General features: G+C 41.7%; 1 protein-coding gene across 1 annotated transcript in view; it reads right to left on the bottom strand.

Moving 5' to 3' along the window:
* Positions 1 to 5,356: 5,356 nt before the first annotated feature.
* ATP8B3 (ATPase phospholipid transporting 8B3) overlaps positions 5,357 to 20,597 on the bottom strand; it is a 96,638-nt gene continuing 81,397 nt past the window's right edge. Inside the window, exons 24-30 of the mRNA XM_015809936.1 lie at positions 19,658 to 19,931; positions 16,240 to 16,463; positions 12,980 to 13,063; positions 11,941 to 12,180; positions 11,097 to 11,235; positions 9,403 to 9,533; positions 5,357 to 5,626 (exon numbers count right to left, since the gene is read on the bottom strand). Coding sequence (XP_015665422.1) covers positions 5,357 to 5,626; positions 9,403 to 9,533; positions 11,097 to 11,235; positions 11,941 to 12,180; positions 12,980 to 13,063; positions 16,240 to 16,463; positions 19,658 to 19,931 — 1,362 coding nt within the window. The remainder of the gene's footprint in view (positions 5,627 to 9,402; positions 9,534 to 11,096; positions 11,236 to 11,940; positions 12,181 to 12,979; positions 13,064 to 16,239; positions 16,464 to 19,657; positions 19,932 to 20,597) is intronic.

The following is a 20,597-nucleotide window of genomic DNA, read 5'->3' as shown; positions in this document are numbered from 1 at the left end:
CTTTGCAAGATCTTTTTTTTTCCCACGAGAAGTTGAAATTGATTGATTGATTGAACCTTTTTTTTTTTTTTTGCACAAGGCGGAGGCCTAAAGCGAAAAGGTTTTATAAAACCCAGCTGAAGGCCTAGGACTGGGGCGACGGCACGCGTGCCCACAGAGAGGGCTCTGGGTGCCGCCTCTGGCACCCGTGCCATAGGTTCGCCACCACTGGTATAGATAGTCCTCAACTTACAACCATTCGTTTAGTGACTGAAGTTACAAAGGACCATTTTTCACATTTATGACCGTTGCAGCATCCCTGTGATTACGTGATCAATATTTGGATGCTTGGCAACTGGCATATACTTAGGGCACTTGCGATGTCCTGGGGTCATGTAATCACCTTTTGCGACCTTCTGACAAGTAAAATCAATGAGGAAGCTAGATTCACTTAACTGTGCTACTAATTTAATAACTGCAGTGATTCACTTACCAACTGTTGCAAGAAAGGTCATAAAATGGGGCAAAACTCACTTAACCACTGTCTTGGTTAGCTATGGAAATATTGGGCTCAACTCTGGTCGTAAGTAAAGGACTATCTGTACAGAACCTCAGTATCTGCCTCCCATCTTTTATCTTCTTTGAATCAATTATTATCTGTTCATTGGCACCTTTAGCATACTAGTGTGAGTTTGGAATTTTCTTCTAGGTTTAGAGAACTTTTAGAAGAGTTTCTTTTTCTGTATCTGTTTCCATCCTTGATGTTTTTACAGATATCATTGTACTGGTGCTTCCTGTTTTTTCTAATGGCTGTCAGAAACCCTATGTTAAATTCCGATCTTGAATAAACAGAGATGTTAAGAAATAGCTTGACCAATCTTGTTCTTGATGGAGGACATGCCAGCTAAAGAATCCCTTAAAGTTATTAACTATATTAATATTAATTTATTAAATTTTATTTATTATATGTATTAAAGTTGACTGTCTAGCTTCTATTTATGAAGCTTAATTATACTTTCTTGGAGATTATTGGATTAAGGAATGGTTGCTGGAACTGGGTATGTCTAGTTTAAGAAAGAGAAGGACGAGGGGGGAGATGATAGCAGTGTTCCAATATCTCAGGGGCTGCCATAAAGAAGAGGGAGTCAAGCTATTTTCCAAAGCACCTGAAGGCAGGACAAGAAGCAACGGATGGAAACTAATCAAAGAGAGAAGCAACCTAGAACTAAGGAGAAATTTCCTGACAGTTAGAACAATTAACCAGTGGAACAACCTGCCTCCAGAAGCGGTGAATGCTCCAACACTGGAAGTTTTTAAGAACAGACTGGACAGCCATTTGTCTGAATTGGTATAGGGTTTCCTGCCTGAGCAGGGGGTTGGACTAGATGACCTCCAGGGTATTTTCCAACTTTTTACTATTATTATTATTATTATTATTATTATTATTATTATTATTATTATTATTATTATTATTATTATTATTATTATTATTATTATTATTATTATTATAGTGAACAGCAAGATCTTCTGACAAGGTCGTATCTTCAGTGACAGAGCACATATTAATTATATAGAAAGCCCCAGTGTGGATACAATACAACACCAATGCTATAAAGATCTTTCTTCTGGCCATGAACCAAGAAAGGCACGGAAGTGCTTAGGGAAATATACCTGGCCTGGAGCAAAAGACTTTTTTTTAACTCACAGGAAACATTTGAGGAATTTCATAAAAAAACAGAGATTCAATATGATCAATTAAATTCCTTCAAGGTGGTGAATGCCTTATCTGTTTGGGTACCCGTTCATCAGCAAAGTCTGACTAAGGTCATGATTTTTGCATCAAAAAGTTCTTGTGATTTTTATTATACTCCAAAAGAGAAAATCCGGATCCCACTTCTTCATTGGATATAAATATTACGTCCATTCTACACCATATATTTCTGGAATGGGAGAGGACTAAATCCAAATGCAATTTAAATCCAAATAAATCCAAATCCACCTTTTTTGCATGTTTCTTTCTGTTGGTAAATATTTCTGATTTTAAAGGAATAATTGCATTTGCTTTATTCTTTTCCCTGATCTTTTGAAGGAGTGATTTTTATTTGTTATGAGGATGTGGCTCTTATTGCTCAGTTGTGGAGATTATGGGAAGTAAAATGGCGTTTTGACTAATGCTGGCCATGCAATGCCTTTTCTGAAGCAACTAGTCTAGGATAGCCCCCTTCTTAACAAGTTGACTGGATGAATGCAAAACACCAGGCCATAGTGTTTTCCTTGATTATAGCTTAGTGTGCCATGTGAATCCATTTCCAGTGGTTTGATGGCTTAGAGGTTGTTCTGTGAATGCAATCAGTGGGTTTTTTTTTAATTTGATAAACCATGGTCAGTTGCTCCTATTTGGCAATAAAATTTCCCTTTTGAAACCTCTTGAATATTTACATTTTTAAATGACTAAGTTCCCAGACGACTCATTGTGATCTGGAAAGGGATAGTGAAAAACTGAATCTAGCCATCCAGTTTGTGGGATTTGTGCTGAACCCATGGTATGATCTGGAATTTCAGTATCAGCATTTTGTGTTTTGTCTTTCAAAGTTGTGCCAATTCAAATTTTGTAACTAAGAGGGGGGGATCTGGATTTAAAATTGTAACTGCCCAATTCCAAAATCTGACATAGTTTTTTTCTTTCCAGTAGAGATTGTACTGTATAGTTTCATTCTTTTTTTCTTTTTTTGTGTGTGGAATGAATAGAATTAAGTTTTGTTTTTCAGTGTTTGAGTGACACACTATTGTTTTATTCTGTTTTTTCTAATTCTATTCTATGGTTCTTTTTGCTTATTTTTAGCAACCATTTTATAAAAAGAAGATATATGTTGGGCACTTTATCAAATAGTAATAATAAATTTATTTTGTATTGTTTGTAGCATCCAGTTGCCAGGCTACCTTTTCTTGACTGATTTTTGAAAGGAAACCAAATCAAATCAAACCAAATCTGACAAGCAGAAAAACTTCTGTGTTCATACTATTATATACTGTTCCATAACTATGTTGTATGTTACTACAAATTTCAGGTTCTTTAATAAATTATTTTTGTCATTCACCTTCGCTCCTGCAACCTACACATGTAATAAACTTGCTGCACATGCTCCTAATAGAAAACCCGTTTTTTGTGTGTTTGTTTTAAATACAAAGAAATAATTCACATTTACTTTTAGAAGACAGCACCTTTGAAAAAGCTCACTTTGTGAACATTTGGAGAATGAGAATTTGTGGACGGAGCCAATGTGGGGTAGTAATTAAGGAGCAGGGATGCCCCATTTTAGGTCTCTCTCTCTCTCTCTCTCTCTCTCTCTCTCTCTCTCTCTCTCTCTCTCTCTCTCTCTCAACATGGAGGATCCACTCAATGTGACACCCAGTATAAACTAAATAATATATTACAAGATATGTACACAATAACCTTTCAGAAATTATTGGACTACAACTCCCAGCAGAGTCAACAACAAACTACGTATGGCAGCTGAGGGTATTTGAAGTGGTTATTCAGCAACTTCTGAAAGGATGCTGGTTCTTTATCTTCTAGTATGCAACAAGGAAGGAAGGAAGGAAGGAAGGAAGGAAGGAAGGAAGGAAGGAAGGAAGGAAGGAAGGAAGGAAGGAAGGATTTTATGAACAAATTCAATGTTAAAAGGGGGTGGTTTTTTTAAAAAAAATATGTTTATTATATTTTTAAAAGAAATGTGAAATACATCTTGTTCACCTTTCTCACAGCCAGAAAAGCTAGGCGAAGGCCTACTTTTTAAAATAAATCTTAAAAAGTAGATTGAAAATTACACCATCGTATTACTTTGATTCTCTGCCCCCTGCCTGTAAAGACATGATAGCTGAGTAGAAGCTATCCGTAAACAGGAGCAGTCTATCTCTAGACACCAAATGCTGGTAATAGGCAGCTGGCATGAGGACTGATCGTTGGGGAACTTCCACAGAGTTCCCAACCTGCTCTTTGCATGTTTGTTCTAAATTGAATAGTAATTCTGTCGGATCCGGCTGCCCTTCTCTTACTTTCTCAAATTATATTAATTGGCATTTCACAAGTTAAGGAAATGAAACTTAAATACCAGACACCGGGGACAACAAACAGAATAAGGCTATTGCAATGGTGACCTATTTATGGACTTTCCAGAGACCTCTGAATGGTAATCATTATGAAGAGTGTGCTGGATGGCATATAGCCGTGGTGGCAAACCTATGGCACATGTGCCACTGGTGGCATGCAGACCCCTCTCTGTGGGCATGCGTGCCATTGCCCCAGTCATAGGCCTTCAGCTGGGTTTTATAAAACCTTTTCACTTTAGGCCTCCACAAAAAAAAAAGGTTCAATCAATCAATTTCAACTCCTGACAGGAAAAAAAAAGATCTCGCAAAGTTGGAATTGATTGATTGAACTTTTTAGTCTCACCCAGTCTGCCGTTACCACCGTTGCCACGCCCACCCAATGGGCGACACCCACCCAATGGGCCACGCCCACCCAGCACCCGGCGATGCATAAGTGGGTTTTGGGTTGCAGTTTGGGCACTCGGTCTCTAAAAGGTTCGCCATCACTGGCATATAGCCTTTTCTCTGATTTGGGAGAGAAACTTTCTTTTTGGCACAGCGATACTTGGCCTTGGCCTTGTAAACCAATTTAACTGTTCAGGCTCATATATCGGAAACACTACATGTGACCATGAGAGACATGGTGACTGAGGAATTCTGGGAGTTGAAGTTCAACCCTCTTAAGGTTATTGCAGGCCTTTCTCCCGGCATTCACTATCTGCCCTTTCCATAACTGGAATTTGGAAGACCTCCAGCCTGAAATGGTGGCTTTCTGCAAGCAAGGATTTTTTCCTTTATCAGGAGCTACCCTGCACAGTTCAGAGGCTTTTAAGGCCACCTAGAGACAAGAACCTCAGACTGAGATCTGCAAAGCCTTCCAGATTTGAAACCAGAGCAAACACTGTTTTGTTAGGATGGCACAGGCCAATACCAGTAGACACTGACTATGTAAACATAGTCTCTATGTAAACTAGCCAAGATGGGTTATCACTCGCAAGAATATTGCACAGACTAGAAGTAAACTTTCGGATATGGCAGAAAAAAAGAACGAGAAGATCTGGTCAATGAAGTCTGAGACAGATGTCTCTAAGGTTCGAACTCAGAATTTCATGAATGACAGACAGACACTGTCCATGGAAAGCTTCTGCCAAGTGCAATCCTCAGTCTCAGGAAAAATTGTAGCATTCAGGCAAAAGTCACCCTTGTGCAGGACAGGGAATACAGGCCCAGCGATGGCCCTTCCTGTTATCAGTAATAGGCTATGTCTCTTTCAACTGAGTTGGGCCTTCTACTCAGTAGAAACTTCTTTAGGGGCAGCGTTGATCTGAGTTAGCAGTGGGCTCTCTTTTCCAGGGCTGTGGGTGCTGTGGAAAACGTTCAGTTGGCTACGGATAGGGACACCCTTGCTCCGCAGACTGGCTCCCTTGGAGATGAGATGGGCGTACCCTTCCTTGTGGGAAAAGGCATAGCTGGAACGCCTCAGGAGCGAATTCCTACTGTTGTGAGATGTCAGCTCCACCGTGGATTGCTTCTTCTGGATCTCCTGGACTTGAAACATCTGAAAGGAAAGGAAGAAGGAAGATGGATTGGCATAAAACTTATGTACCAGTCTTCCTGATTCTGCGATCCTCCCTCTGGGATGAACTACAGCACCCATACGCCCTCAAATCCGAGCATCTCACTCCGTCAGGACATTTCCAAGTTGGAAAGGGTCTACTTACTAAGTGTTAGTACTTTCTGGAAATGCAGGTTTTGCTGTGGCTAAAATAGAACATTCTCTCTACAACAAGGTTATGAGCAGGTTTTTGGGGGAACCCAAAGATTTACCCTAGCAAGTAAATTTTCCTTCGAGTCCAGATCAGCCTAGTAACCAGGGATGTCTGCAGGCAGGAGCTCAAAGTAAATCAGATAGCAGTCATAACTACGTGGCCAAAGCCCCACCCTTTTGTATAGGTGTCACATGATGTCAGGTGTAAGCAACCAGAGCCACTCGTAATTAGCTAAAGTACAGTAGTGGCCAAAATTGTGGAAACCTTTTGGGAAAAGTGTCCAGTAGAAATGCCACCTTTGGTTAAGTTTCCACCATTTTTTCTTCTAATTTCTTTATAACTTTAGCCTTGTTCACTTAATAATACTATTTTACATTGCTTTCTGGGCAACCAGTCAACTCTTTGTACCATTACTTTAATTTTATTACATTTTACAAGCTCACTAAATGAAAGAACACAAAAAAACCCCAACCAACTTGATAGCGATCACATAACACACTGACAAACGTCCTCCTCTCAGCTTCAATACATGACATCAATAACTGAATCCTACTGTGATCTAATTGGCTCATTGCCAAAACAAGATGATATCTGATTGGCTCTCTAAACACTCATGCTCACTGGCTACAATCAGATGAAAGAAAGTGACCTGATATCAACCTAAGCAAGTTGTGCTTCCTTTTTCTGGTTATTTGGCTATAACTTTTTCATAGAATATAGTACAGATAATTGAACAAACAATGTTGCATTACATTCTTGATTAAATTATCTTTCCATTGATATATAGGATTATGGTACTACTCCCAAAAAAGTGGTGTTATTAGCCATCAAACCTCAAAAATACACTTTTCCCAAAAGGTTTCCACAATTTTGGCCACTACTGTAAGCAACTCTATTCTCTCTGCATAACTTACAAGAATCTCCCGAGAGTGCTTGCCTTCCCCTAGGAATGACCAGATAAGGCTTCATGGATCTTGGTGGATGTCAAACTTATGTCATTTGTGGCTGCACAAGGATGCTAAGCTAAGCCCACATTTGACCCCTCTCCTTTCAACTTAGTTGGCAGCTTCCGAACATATGGATGTGGTTATCACCTTGACTTTTTTGAGCCCCTCCCTGCAAACGCATCTCCTGTTGACTTTCTGGACAGTGACAATTTCTCAGCAATAGTATCATAGTGGTTTTCCATTGCTAACTTTTAAATGTTTTGCAAACTTCCCAGTCTAATGTACAACTCTGGGGTTTCCTTGTATTATTACTCAGATCAACCTGCCTCCAGAAGCAGTGAATACTCCAACACTGGAAGTTTTTAAGAAGAGACTGGACAGCCATTTGTCTGAAATGGTATAGGGTTTCCTGCCTGAGCAGGGGGTTGGACTAAATGACCTCCAAGGTCCCTTCCAACTTTATTATTATTATTATTATTATTATTATTATTATTATTATTATTATTATTATTATTATTATTATTATTATTATTATTATTATTATTATTATTACTACTACTACTACTACTACTACTACTACTATTATTATTATTATTATTATTATTATTATCTGACTTTGCATAGAGTTTTGAGATCAGTCAAAGTTTATTTGATGCTGCTACTTCCTGCACCTTACAGATAACCCTTAACTTATGAACACAATTGGAACCAGAATTTCTGTTGCTAAGCAATGTGGCCGTTACATGAGTGTTTCCTGATATTACAACTCTTCTTGCTCTACAGATAGTCCCTGACTTACAACATTTATTTAGTGATTGTTCAAAGTTACAATGATAATGAAAAAAAGTGACTTATGACCGTTTTTCATACTACAACTGTTGCAGCACCCCTCTGGTCACATGATCAAACTTCAGATGCTTGGCAACTGGCACATACTTATGACTGTTGCAGTGTCCCCGGGGTCATGTAATCACCTTTTCTAAACTTCTGACAAGCAAAGTTAATGGGGAAGCTAGATTCACTTAACAGCTTGTTACTAACTTAACAATTGCAGTGATTCATTTAAGAACTGCGGCAAGTAAGGTTGTAAAATGGGGCAAAACTCACTAAACAACTATCTTACTTAGAAATGGAAATTCTGGGCTCAACTCTGGTTGTAAGTCGAGGACTATCTATAGTCGGTAAGTGACTTCCCCTATTAACTTTGCTTGTTGGAAGCCTCCCTGAGAAGCTCATAAATGGCGACCATGTGACTCTGGGATGTGGCAACTATTTTATATACATGCTGGTTGCCAAGCAACCAAATTCTGATCATGTGACTATAAGGATGCTGCAATGGTTGTAAATGCACCAGTCACAAGTCACATTTTTCAGCACTGTCAAATGGTTGTTAAACAAATGGTCATAAGTCAAGAACTACTGTACCTATGCAGTAGTACAAAAGTACAAGTAAGTACAAAAGTACATAAGTACAAAACACACACTAGGGAAGGCTGGGGAACCTCTAAAAATGGGAATACCAAAATTTGTTTCTTGTCCAGTGTAGATTGGGATGTAAGCGAATGAAAAAAGGGAATAGGGATGCAAAGGAATATTTATATTTTATTTATTATCTATGTCTGTCTGTCTGTCTGTCTGTCTGTCTATATCTATCTGTCTGTCTGTCTGTCTGTCTGTCTGTCTGTCTGTCTGTCTGTCTGTCTGTCTGTCTGTCTGTCTGTCTGTCTGTCTCTCTCTCTCTCTCTCTCTCTCTCTCTCTCTCTCTCTCTCTATCTATCTATCTATCTATCTATCTATCTATCTATCTATCTATCTATCCATCTTGCCAGAAATGATACTGGGCAGCATACAATAATCAAATAAATAAAACAACAATACATAAAAAAACCTCATTATAAAAAATATAAAACAAGCATGATTAAAAGTGAAACATATCATTAAAGATTAAAACTTATTCTGTCAAGGCAGTGGTGGGATTCAGCCAGTTCGCACCATAATTTTTTGTTGGCCAGGCCCAGAATGGACTTCCGGAAGTGGCATCCACACAGAGAACCGGTTGTTCACATATTTGAATCCCACCACTGTGTCAAGGGCATGTCTGGCTATTACCTAAGTTGTAGTTTTCTTCTTGGTACATTATGTTGTGGGGTTATCTGATTTTCTCTACTACCAAAACAATATTTCTCACCTTGGCAATTCTAAGATGTGTGGACTTCAAGTCCCAGAATTCCCCAGCCAGCATGACTGGCTGGGGAACTCTGGGAGTTGAAGTCCACACATCTTAAAGTTACTACAGCTGAGAAATACTGCACCAAAGTGAAAAGGCCTCCAACTTTTACCCAATTAGCCAACTTTTGCCCCAAATCCAGAGAAATCAAGGCTAGATTTGCACATTATCCCTAACTGGTTACTGACATTATCTAGCTTCTGAGTTCACATAATACACGAAATCAGAATCAAACCAGAACAGCATCATCCAACACACTAATCATTAAAAAGCCTGCCTTTTAAGCCAATTCATCAAGCCAAAGTCCCTCATCTGTGACTCTCCTTCCATCATTCCTGGCAACTGGACCAGTCTCTTCTGATGCTTGCTGAACTTGCAAGGGTGGACTCACCTCTGACATAGTCGGAGGGCTGATGGTACTGTACACAAAACGGACTGCAAGGGAGGGGATGATGTTCACCACAATACACAGCATGATGACAAGCACAGCAGTTGGGTCAGTCAGAGCATTCTTGGTGGCCTCTGGAAGAGAAAGGAGGATGCTGTGAGGAGGCCAATTCATACCACTTGCTAAACCTTCAACTTGAGTTTGCATAACAGTGTGCTGTGCAAACAAAGAGGTAGTCCTCGGCTTACGACCATAATTGAGCCCAAAATTTCCATTGTCAAGCCAGAACAATTGTTAGTTTTGCCTCATGGAGTGACCTTTCCTGCTACAGTTGTTAAGTGAATCATTGCAGTTGTTAAGTTAGTAAAGCAGTTGTTAAGTGAATCTGGCTTCCCCATTGATTTTGCTGGTCAGAAGGTCCCAAAAGGGGATCACATGACCGCGGGACCCTGTAACCGTCATAAATACATGCCAGTTGCCAAGCATCTGAATTTTGATCATGTGACCATGGGGATGCTGCAGTGGATGTTAAGTGGGAAAATCGGCCCTGTCACTTTTTTCAGTGCCCTTGTCACTTCAAATGGTCACAAACAAATGGTTGTGAGTTAAGGACTACCTGCATGCTGTTTTAGGGACCAATCTGATGACAATAAGACAGAGAATAGATTAATCATAATAGACCAGGGCTTTTCAACCAGTGGTACAGGTACCACCTGTGATACATTGTCACCTTGCAGGTGGTACGCGACCATCCTAGAAAAGTAGTTGCGGGGGAGGGGAATGAGCTGAACCGGTGGCAGCACCGCACAAGCCTGAGCGAGAGTTGGCTGGAGCTGCAGGGCTATCAGGGCTCAGCGGAAGCGCCAGGATCAGTGCGCTTTCCAGCTGATCGGCGCTTCTTCGGGACTGTCAGGGCTCAGTGGAAGCGCCAGGATCAGCACCAGGCTCCAGCTGGAGCTCGGCACTGATCTTGGTGCTTCTGCTGAGCCCAGAAGAAGCGTCAATCAACTGGAATGTTGCAGTATCTCCAGGGTCTTGTGATTTACATTCAGATGCTTGGCAACCTATTCATATTTATGACGGTCACAGTGTCCCAGGGTCATGTGAAGTGACCAAAACCTGCTGCAACCACCCAGCAGATGGGGGGAATAAAAACCAAACACCCTCCCACCCCACCCCTGCTGTCAATCCTCAATAGAAATGCTCACAACAATGAAAACCTTGGACAGGAGGAAGAGCGCCGCTGGGTGGGCAGGCAGGTGTCTTGCTCAGCTGTGGTTTAGGGGGCACTTTTTTCAGTGCCATTTTTTTTTTGACATCAAGTTTTTGACACCTTGCTAGGCGACTGGTGGTACTCAGATATTGCCATATCCTAAAAGTGGTACAATGGGTGAACAGGTTGAAAAGCCCTGCAATAGACCACAAAGGGTCCAGCCTTTGTTCTGGCTACTAGGGTGAACCAACCTCTTTCTTAGGTTGCCATGCCTTTTTAATAGGAACATTATGGTTTTAAGGCAGGAGAAGTTGGGAGAAAGTAAATAAGGGATCCAATTTACTTTACTCATTCTCTTTCTTTTAACATCTTGGGACCAGATTGTAAATATGACCCAAGACCTCCCAGGAGTCAATCAAGCTTGCAGCTTAGATCTGCATATGCAAGAGAAGACACCTAATAGTTACATCTGGAGGTAACTTACCAGGAAAGGGGAACATCTGGGGAGAGGTACTGAAGGCTTGGAAGCTTTGAGTGATGTATGTGAAAAGACAATAAAGCCCCAGACTGATCAAGATGGCCAGGAAAGAGACGAAGGTCCAGAATTTCATCTCCAGCATGATCTATGCAAGGAAGGAAGGAAGGAAGGAAGGAAGGAAGGAAGGAAGGAAGGAAGGAAGGAAGGAAGGAAGGAAGGAAGGAAGGAAGGAAGGAAGGAAGGAAGGGGAAAAAAGACACTGTCAGAATTGCACTGCGGCTGGGACAAATGATGGATTTGGGGGTTGTGGGGAAAATAGAAGGAGGAAGGTGTGTTGGATACGTTCGCCTCCTTGAGTTATTTGTAAAAATGATAAAGGCAGGAAATAAACAAATAAACAAACAAACAATAAACAAACTAGTAGAGGAGAATGGAAAGACCCAAAAGTGTTTTTTCCCCTCCTCTCTCAGGAGGCAATAAACATAAGATTCAGAATAAAAATTTTGGGGAAAAAACAAATTGGATAAGATTGAACAAAGGGGATTAAAAAAAACAACAATGTAAAGCTTTCTTAATTTTATGTTTTTAAAAAAAGCACCGTGATGTGCTTATAGTAGAGACAGGATATTTCTAGAAGGATTTCTTCCCTTTCTCAGCACTTCCTGGAATGACCATGCACAATCCTGAGCCAGTTCTTTATTCATCTGATTTTGTGCTAACTCTGGACAATCTCTGGGAAGTATCTTTAGGGATGTTTATGGAGGCATCTGCTCCTAAATCTACTCCCAGAGGAATTCATGGAGAAATTCTACCGCGCTCAACCTTCCCACCACCACACAAAGCTACTCACCTCAGCCATAACTGTCAAGATGGCAGAGGTTGCCACAATCATGCCAAAGGACTGATAATCACCAATGACCCGGGTGCCCGATCTGTCCCCCATGGCCCACATGGTGATGTAGAAGTTGGCCAAAGAGACAAAGGATCCATGGATGAACGACACAAAGAATACTCCAAAATTGAAGAAGAGGTCTTTTTGACCTGCCTTGTACAGCTCAGGGAACTGCAGACTTTTCTTGTCATTCATATCCTAATGGGAGAAAGAGCAAATGCAATCAGGAACAAGGGAAAAGGCTGCTTGGAACAGTGGAACTGACTGCGCTATTTGAGGTTCTGGCTAAGTGGGATATTTCTTGGTTGTCTTTAAATCAGGGATGCACATTTTCATTTTTATTTTGCATTAGGGAGGTAAAAGATATTTACGAACATACAAGTGACCATTGATTTAATTTACAGTTAAAATGATACAGTGTAAAACAGGGGTCCCCAACCCCAGGTCCATGGACCAGTACCGGGCCACTGTCAACGCTGCAAATACTGTATATTCGTGCTTTGACAATGTGCAGAACTGTCTGGTATATATATAGTTAAACCAGCAACTGGGAAAGAGGGAGGAGCATAAGGATAGCCCGGGAGAAAGAAACCGGAAGTAAATCACATCTTCCAAGTTGATTGGAAGATATGAACCATGACCCTACAATAAGGGAGTGGAAAATGCTTGGAATGTTATGCGTAACGGAAGAGAAGCAGACCTAAGCATTTCCACCATGCTGTACTGACGTATTGTAACCTTAATAAATGCTTTTAGGAGAAAACATGCCTGAAAGTCCTTTTAAGTGTTTCGTTACTCAGACACATGACAGCCACAGCATGCCAGCAACCGGGCCACACAAACAAGCAAAGCCGCATCCGCAAGATGCAGGCAGCACACAAAACCATGCACCTTCCAGTCCGCGGACAAATCTCTCTCCACGGAACTAGTCCCTGGTGCCCAAAAGGTTGGGGACCTCTGGTGTAAAACACTGCACAATGCAAAGATACTTACTTACCTGTTCAAACAAGCCCAAACACAGGACTGGGATCGAGGTGTAGACAACGTTATAAAGAGCGAGGAACCAGCTCTCCAACAGAGGCTGAATGGAAAGAGAAAAAAAAGAGAGAACATTAAAGAGATATCTTGAAATCCATGCCCAGGACTATCATTTTCTTCCTCAGCAAATTCTATATGAAAGCATTATCCAGAATCAGAACAGAAAAAAAATATCTTTAAAATCTGAACACAGCTACGATTATGCTTCTAAAGTGAACCAGTTTTATTTGCACTTTGCTCTTCTTCCATTCTGTCAACCATTCTGAAATATCTATTTATTTATTTAGCACACTTCCTGGGCTAAAATATCTCAGTGCAGTGCACAGAAAATATATTTTAAAAGAAAAAGGGAAATTCATAGCTTATCATATCCTAAATACGATATTTGAGAGTGGACACCTAAGTTCTTAACTTAGGACCCTAATGGATTCTGCCCATAATGGTTGTAAATCATGAGGGTTGTCCAGTAGATCATCATTTGATCAATCTGATTTTATGACCTTTCTGTGGCAGTTGTTAAGCGAGTCACCATAGTTATTAAGCGAAACCTTGGTCATTAAATGAATCCTATTGTTTGCTATGGGGCATTTTTTCCCAAAACTGGAACTAAACGTGAGTTTTTGGCAAAAAGGTCGTAAACCAAGGTCACATGATTTTGAGACACGGCAAACAGGCTGGTTGCTGTGCACCTGAAATGTGTTCATGTGACACTGAGGGCCATCAGAACTTTGGAACCAGGTTGCAAGAACCTTTTGTGGGATCCCCTGTAACTTTGAATGGTCACTAAGCAACCAGTTTTAAGTCAGGGAGCACCTGTAAGCTGTCGAGAGTCATGCATGTAAGATGGGCTGCTAATAAATTAAAAGCATCCCATATATAGTCCCCAACTTTTCCGGCTCAGCAGACCAGCAATGGTGGCAGCAGTGGTGGTGGGGGGGAAAGAGGAGATGGTTTTATACGTGCGTCCACTGCTTGCACAAATGGATTGTCGTGTGCTTGCTCACTTGCCTGATGCTTGTGCAGACCAGTTCCCAATGGGCCAAGGACTGGTTCCCAACACACTGTGGACCGTTACCAGGCCACAGACTGGGGGTTGGGGACCCCTGCTATATATGATACATGCAAAGATATAAATGGGAAAAGGAAGTCTAAGGACCTTGATTTCAAGAAATGCCTCTCCTAATCGGAATGGATCTGCATCCTAGGACAAATTGCTGGGTGCCTTCAGCTTTTGTGCAATTGGGAGGCAGCTTTTCAATTGCTGTGCTTATCTTGTGGAACAGCCTCCCTGTGGAAATTGTGCTTGAAGATGCTAAAATGTGAATTATCTTGGAGGGCTTAAATGAAGGAGTGGACATCATACATCACTGGTATGATGCTTTTAGGAGCTCTCGCTGATTCGCTTTAACCAAACTGGGGCTCTTTGCACTAGATTATTAATGTATGCTTATAAACTGCAGAGAGTCTGTTAGATTGTGTGTGTGTGTGTGTGGGGGGGGGTTATCAATAGAAGGAAGGAGAATGTAAAGAAGAAAAACACATTTGTGCATTGCACTCACAAAAATTCCTAAAGTTGGGTGGCTTTTCTGGGAAGGCATTATGCCAGGGAACACCAATTATTTCGGAGAAAGCCCACAGTCCTTGTGAATAATCACTAGTAGTCAATCTACAAATTACAGGATAGACAGATAAGATTCCCTGTGTTGATTTTCATAGCCAACTAATCAAGGCAAGGGCCTTGTCTCTGGAGGTATGTGTGAGCACCAACAACAATTCAGCTACTAGTGAAGATGTAGCTATGTTTGCATCTGCATAGGGAGACAATCTGAAAAAAAATCCTGCCAGGAGCCCTGCAAACCATGGTTGCCTCTGGGCATCAAGGAGGAAGCTGTTTTTATGCTGGCACACTTTGCAGTGTGTCTTTAAATGCTTTGCCCAGCCTTGCTCTCCAATGCAGCTGATCCTTCAATACAATATGCACCATGCTTTGTACACACAAATGCCACAATGTTTCCTTCCTTCTGTTTAACTGTGCCTCTGCCTTGCCCTTTCCCCATAATAGTGACTGATATAAGCATGCACAGCATCAGGCCCCAAGAACCAAGAAATACACACGGAATTACTTCTGAGCAGTTTCGTTTATTGTTCCTCTCCTATAGACGTACCCCTTGCCAAACTAAAGCAACTATTTGCAGTACAAAAAAATACTCTGAGAATTTCTAGGCAGGAGCCTTCTTAACTCTCTTTCTCCTAACCAAACTATCTAAGTCAGACATGTCAAACATCACATGAAGTCACGCAACGTATCGGGATGGTTTTGCCATTGCCGGCAATGGGGTGGGCACGGCTTCCAGATGATGCGTCCGGCCACTAGGCCGGCAGTTTGACACCCCTGATCTAAGCTTTGCTGCCTCTTTGAAGCAAAGGTAAAATACTTTGGTGTATCATGGTTGTTTTAAGGCCATGGTGTGAGTTCAGAAGAAATTTACGCTGAGAACCTTGTCACATCACCAGGACCAGATGGATTACACCCCAAGGTTTTCAAGGAACTGGCAGATGTGATCTCAGAACAACTGAACCATATTTTTCAAAGATCCTGGAACACTGGGGAACTACCAGGGGACTGAAAAATGGCGGATGTGGTTCCCATCTTCAAAAAAAAAAGGGGGGGGGAATGGATCCAGGAAACTACAGACCTATCAGCCTAACATCAATACCTGGGAAGATTCTGGAAAAGATAATCAAGTAACGAATCCGTGAACACCTAGAGACAAGCAAAGTCACAAGCCGAAGCCAACATAGGTTTGTCAAGAACAGTTTGTGCTAGACAAATCTTACTGCATTCTTTGCAATGTGACAAAATTACTAAACCAGAGAAATGCTATGGACGGACATGTCGGGAATAAACAAGCAACCGGATCCACTCGTGAATGGTTCACGTCAGCAACTTTATTGTGTTCTACCTGTATTACAAGAATCTCCCCAGACTGCTTGTTTTCCCTTGGGAACAAGCTGATCAGTTTTCATGGAAATTAAGGGAGGGTTAGGCTTATGCCTCTTGTAGCTGTGCAAGGATTCATGCCTACCTCTCTGCTTGACTCCTCCTCCCTGCCTGGCTGGGAGCTTCCCAACACCGCATGAGCTCAGAAATGAAAGTCGGACTGAAAACATTAGAATTGGGGATTTGGGGTGGGGTGGGGTAGGGGAATTAACACCCACCTGTGCCGTGAAGCCATTATAGAAAGCAAACCAGATTTGCACCATCATGCCAGCAAATGTCTTGAAGAAGAAGTAGCGGAGAAATTTGGCGATCCGGAGGTAGGACCACTTGCCATGGACAAAGAGGAGCCTCTGAAGGTAGTGGAACTGAGCCAGTGCATAATCACTGCATTGCACTGCTTGCATGCCTTCTTGCCCACTGATTCCAACCCCTATGTCTGCAGCTAGAGAGAACGCGAGGAAGGGCTAATATTAGATCACATTTCAATTTTGACTCCAGCAATTATCTAACAGAATAACAGCATTGGAAGGGACCTTGGAGGCCTTCTAGTCCAACCCCCTGCTCAGGCAGGAAATCCTACACCATTTCAAACAAATGGTTGTTCAATCTCTTAAAAACTTCCAGTGTTGGAGCATTCACAACTTCTGGAGGCAGGTTGTTCCACTGATTAATTGTTCTAACTGTCAGGAAATTACTCCTTAGTTCTAGACTGCTTCTCTCTTTGATTAATTTCCATCCGTTGCTTCCTGTCCTTCTGTCAGGTGCTTTGGAGAATAGGTTGACCCTACTCTTCTTTGTGGCAACCCCTGAGATATTAGAAGACTGCTATCATTTCACCCCCCTCGTCCTTCTCTTCATTAGACTAGACATACCCAATTCCAGCAACCGTTCTTCATGCGCCTTAGCCTCCAGTCCCCTAATTATGTTCATTGCTCTTCTCTGCACTCTTTCTAGAGTCTCAAAGATCTTTTTTACATTGTGGTGACCAAAACTGGATGCTAAGCTCAGAAGTTTGTAATTGAGATTGGGAAAGGAAAGATCCTTGCAGAGGACTGCAAGTCTTGTTTGCGAATCACCCCAACTTTAGTTCTCAAACAGAGGCCCAAAGGAGTGGAAAACCACCATCTGCCCCAATGAACCAGGTAGATAATCCTGTGATAGTGAAGTTGAAGTCAACTTTGGCCAACTCTTAACCATCCTCAGCAAGAAATCTGTTTAGATTTCTTATAAAGGATAGTTCTCCTTTGCTTGATGCTTGGAAATTTAAAAAAAAAAGAAGCTAAAAATAGTGTCCAATCAAATTCAAGTTGAAGGAGTCACAACTTCCAAACCTAACCTATAGGCCAGGGATTTCTTTAGTCTTCCATCCAAATACTAACCAAAATTATATGTGGCTTTTCAAGATTGGTCCTGAGGACTTTAAAAGAAAAGCATTTTTATTACAAAAGTAAAAAAGGATTGTTAGAAAAAGAGGGGAAAGGGGGGACCTTCCATGATCTCACACTCTCTTGCTTTGGCCCCACTTATTATGTGACTTCTGAAAGGTAAAAGTCTTTATCTTAATAATAATAATAATAATAATAATAATAATAATAATAATAACAACAACAACAACAACAACAACAACAACAACAATAATAATAATAATAATAATAATAATAATAATAATAATAATAATAATAATAATAATAAAGTTGGAAGGGACTTTGGAGGTCATCTAGTCCAACCCCTTGCTCAGGTAGGAAACCCTATACCATTTCGGACAAATGACTGTCCAGTCTCTTCTTAAAAACTTCCAGTGTTGGAGCATTCACCGCTTCTGGAGGCAGGTTGTTCCACTGGTTAATTGTTCTAACTGTCAGGAAGTTTCTCCTTAGTTCTAGGTTGCTTCTCTCCTTGGTTAGTTTCCATCCGTTGCTTCTTGTCCTGCCTTCAGGCGCTTTGGAGAATGGCTTGACTCCCTCTTCTTTCTGGCAGCCCCTGAGATATTGGAACACTGCTATCATGTCCCCACTCGTCCTTCTTTTCGTTAAACTAGACATATCCAATTCCAGCAACCGTTCCTTATATGCTTTAGCCTCCAGTCCCCTAATCATCTTTGTTGCTCTTCTCTGTACTCTTCTCTGTACTCATGTGAGCTTTAATAGGGTAAAAATGCACATCTCTGGTATAGAGCAATGGTGGCACAGTGGTTAAAATGCAGTATTGCAGGCTAACTCTGCCCATAGCCAGCAGTTCGATCCTGACCGGCACAAAGTTGACTCAACCTTCCATACTTCCGAGGTCGGAAAAATGAGGACCCAGATTGTTGGGGGCAATATGTTGACTTTCTAAACTACTTAGAGAGGGCTGTAAAACACTGTGAAGCGGTATATAAGTCTACGTGCTATAGCTATTGCTAGTACTATAGACATATCTATAGCACTAGCTATATGTCTTTTGACATATCAAAAGAGTCACTTGACGGTGAGATGAGTAGCCTATAAATTTAATAAATAGGTAAGCAAACAAGGCAAACTATGAGAGAGTAACGACCGAGTTGCAACTGAAGGGCTCATGGAACATTACATGATGAAATCTAATAGGCTGATCATGACATCCATGGGTAGGTCAATATCAAAATGGGAGGAGTGATCAGGCAATTGAAGCCCCGCCCCTTTTCATGTGTGTCACACTCATCCCATGGACACAAAAGGGATGGGGCTTCAATTGCCGGGTCCTGCCCATCTTGTTAATCTTTTTTTTAAACCCCTTATGGTTGATGTTGCGATTCCATTGCCTGGTTCTTTTAAAGCAGCGGTTCTCAACCTATGGGTCGCGACCCCATTTGGGGTCGATCGACCATTTCACGGGGGTCGCCAAGCAAGGCTGTCCGCCATTTTTTTCCCCTTTTCCGGCGGGTGCCTTACCTCCCTTGAGCTGGGCCAGCTGGTGGTCGGCCTGCTCCGTCTCTGCCGCTTGCCAGCTACGCCTTGGCCGGCGCAGGGGGCAGAACCACGCATGCGTGGCGCTCCCGGGCAGGGAAAGTCCTCGACTTACGACCGGTTGGGTAGTCCTCGACTTACGACCGGTTTAGTCCTCGACTTACGACCGGTTGGGGGTCGCGGCATTAAAAAGGTTGAGAACCACTGTTTTAAAGAAACTTAGTTGGATGGAATTCATCCACCTTAGAAGCTTTTCTAAAGAAAAAATGTCTCTCAATGTGTCGAAAGGTAATAGTTATAAAAAAGGTTGCTAAAGTATCCTAAATCTAACACGTCCTCAACTCCAAATGTCCAAACTCTCTCTAGCACACTTTCTTTTCTTTCCCACCTGTAAGACCAATCTAGCTCTTTCTCCACAGGAAAAAGAAGTCCCTGTGTGTATAAAAGTTAAACTTATATTTCCATGGTGACAGTTCTACTGTCCCCTGGACAAGCCCCAAGCCCTCTGCTTTACCCAGGCAAATCTAATCAACTGCAAATTTAAACCCACCTTCTCCACCATGGCAGCATTCAAATGTTTTGGACTATAATTTTGTGACCCATAACTAGCATAGATAACAGCCTGTGGCCGGCCCTGAGGAAAGTCAATTTAAGATGATAACCTGGCTACTCGAGGCTGTATCTCTGAGACCGAAAAGGGCAGGAGACTCACTTTTAATCATGTTGACATCATTGGCCCCATCTCCAATGGCCAAGGAGATGGCGTTCTTGTGTCTCTTCACCATTTGCACAATGAGGGCTTTCTGCTTGGGTGTGACCCTGCAGCAGATCACAGCTTGGCAGGTGGTGGCCAGTTCCACAAACGCTTTTTCAATGAGTCTCTTGTGGTCCTTGCTGGTGTCCGCAGTCCGAAAGGGCAGGTACTCCAAAAGGCCTTTCTTCTTCTTCTTTGCTTTCTTGTCCTCCTCCGTGTGAAAGATTTTTTCCTGGGGAGAGATGAAGCCCAGACTTACAACCCAGGGGTCTGATTTCCTTAACCAGGAGTATAGGTGCCCTACCTTAGTCATTAGAGCAGTCAATGAACCCTTAATTAAAAAAATAGGCTTTTGCCCAGCTTGATAGAAACCTCTTCTTCTAAATTTCTCCTATCAATGTGCAGGAAAGTATCCCATATTCTACAAACAAAAACTGGTTACAGGTAGTCCTTGACTTACAACGGTTCATTCAGTGGCTGTTCAAAGTTACAACCACCCTGAAAAAAAATGACTTTTCCATTACCGTTTTTCACACTTAACAAGCGTTGCAGCATCACCATGGTCACGTGATCAGAATTAGAACACTTGGCAACTGACTCATAGGTATGATGGTTGCAGTGTCCCGGTGTCCTGTGACCAGCAGACTAACAGAGTCAATGGGGAAGCCAGAGTCGCTTAACAACCGCGTGTGTTTACCTAAATTCTTGTGGAAAACGAAAGAACTCTTACGAATTCCGGAGGGGTTAGCAGAGAAGTTTAATTGCGCAAGGTCCAGAGCATATTAGAGATAGGCAATTCTGAACGAGGAGGGCGTGATTAGACTTCAGTTTTTATACTCCCCTCCTTAAAGAACAAAGGACTACACATTGAAATACACACTGTGATACATTAGGAACA

The sequence above is a fragment of the Protobothrops mucrosquamatus genome, unplaced genomic scaffold, assembly GCF_001527695.2.
Source record: "Protobothrops mucrosquamatus isolate PMUCROS unplaced genomic scaffold, P.Mucros_1.0 scaffold6, whole genome shotgun sequence".
NCBI classification, from domain to species: Eukaryota; Metazoa; Chordata; class Lepidosauria; order Squamata; family Viperidae; genus Protobothrops; species Protobothrops mucrosquamatus.
The sequence above is the reverse complement of the archived record's forward strand: the minus strand, read 5'-3'. Positions and strand labels throughout refer to the sequence as shown.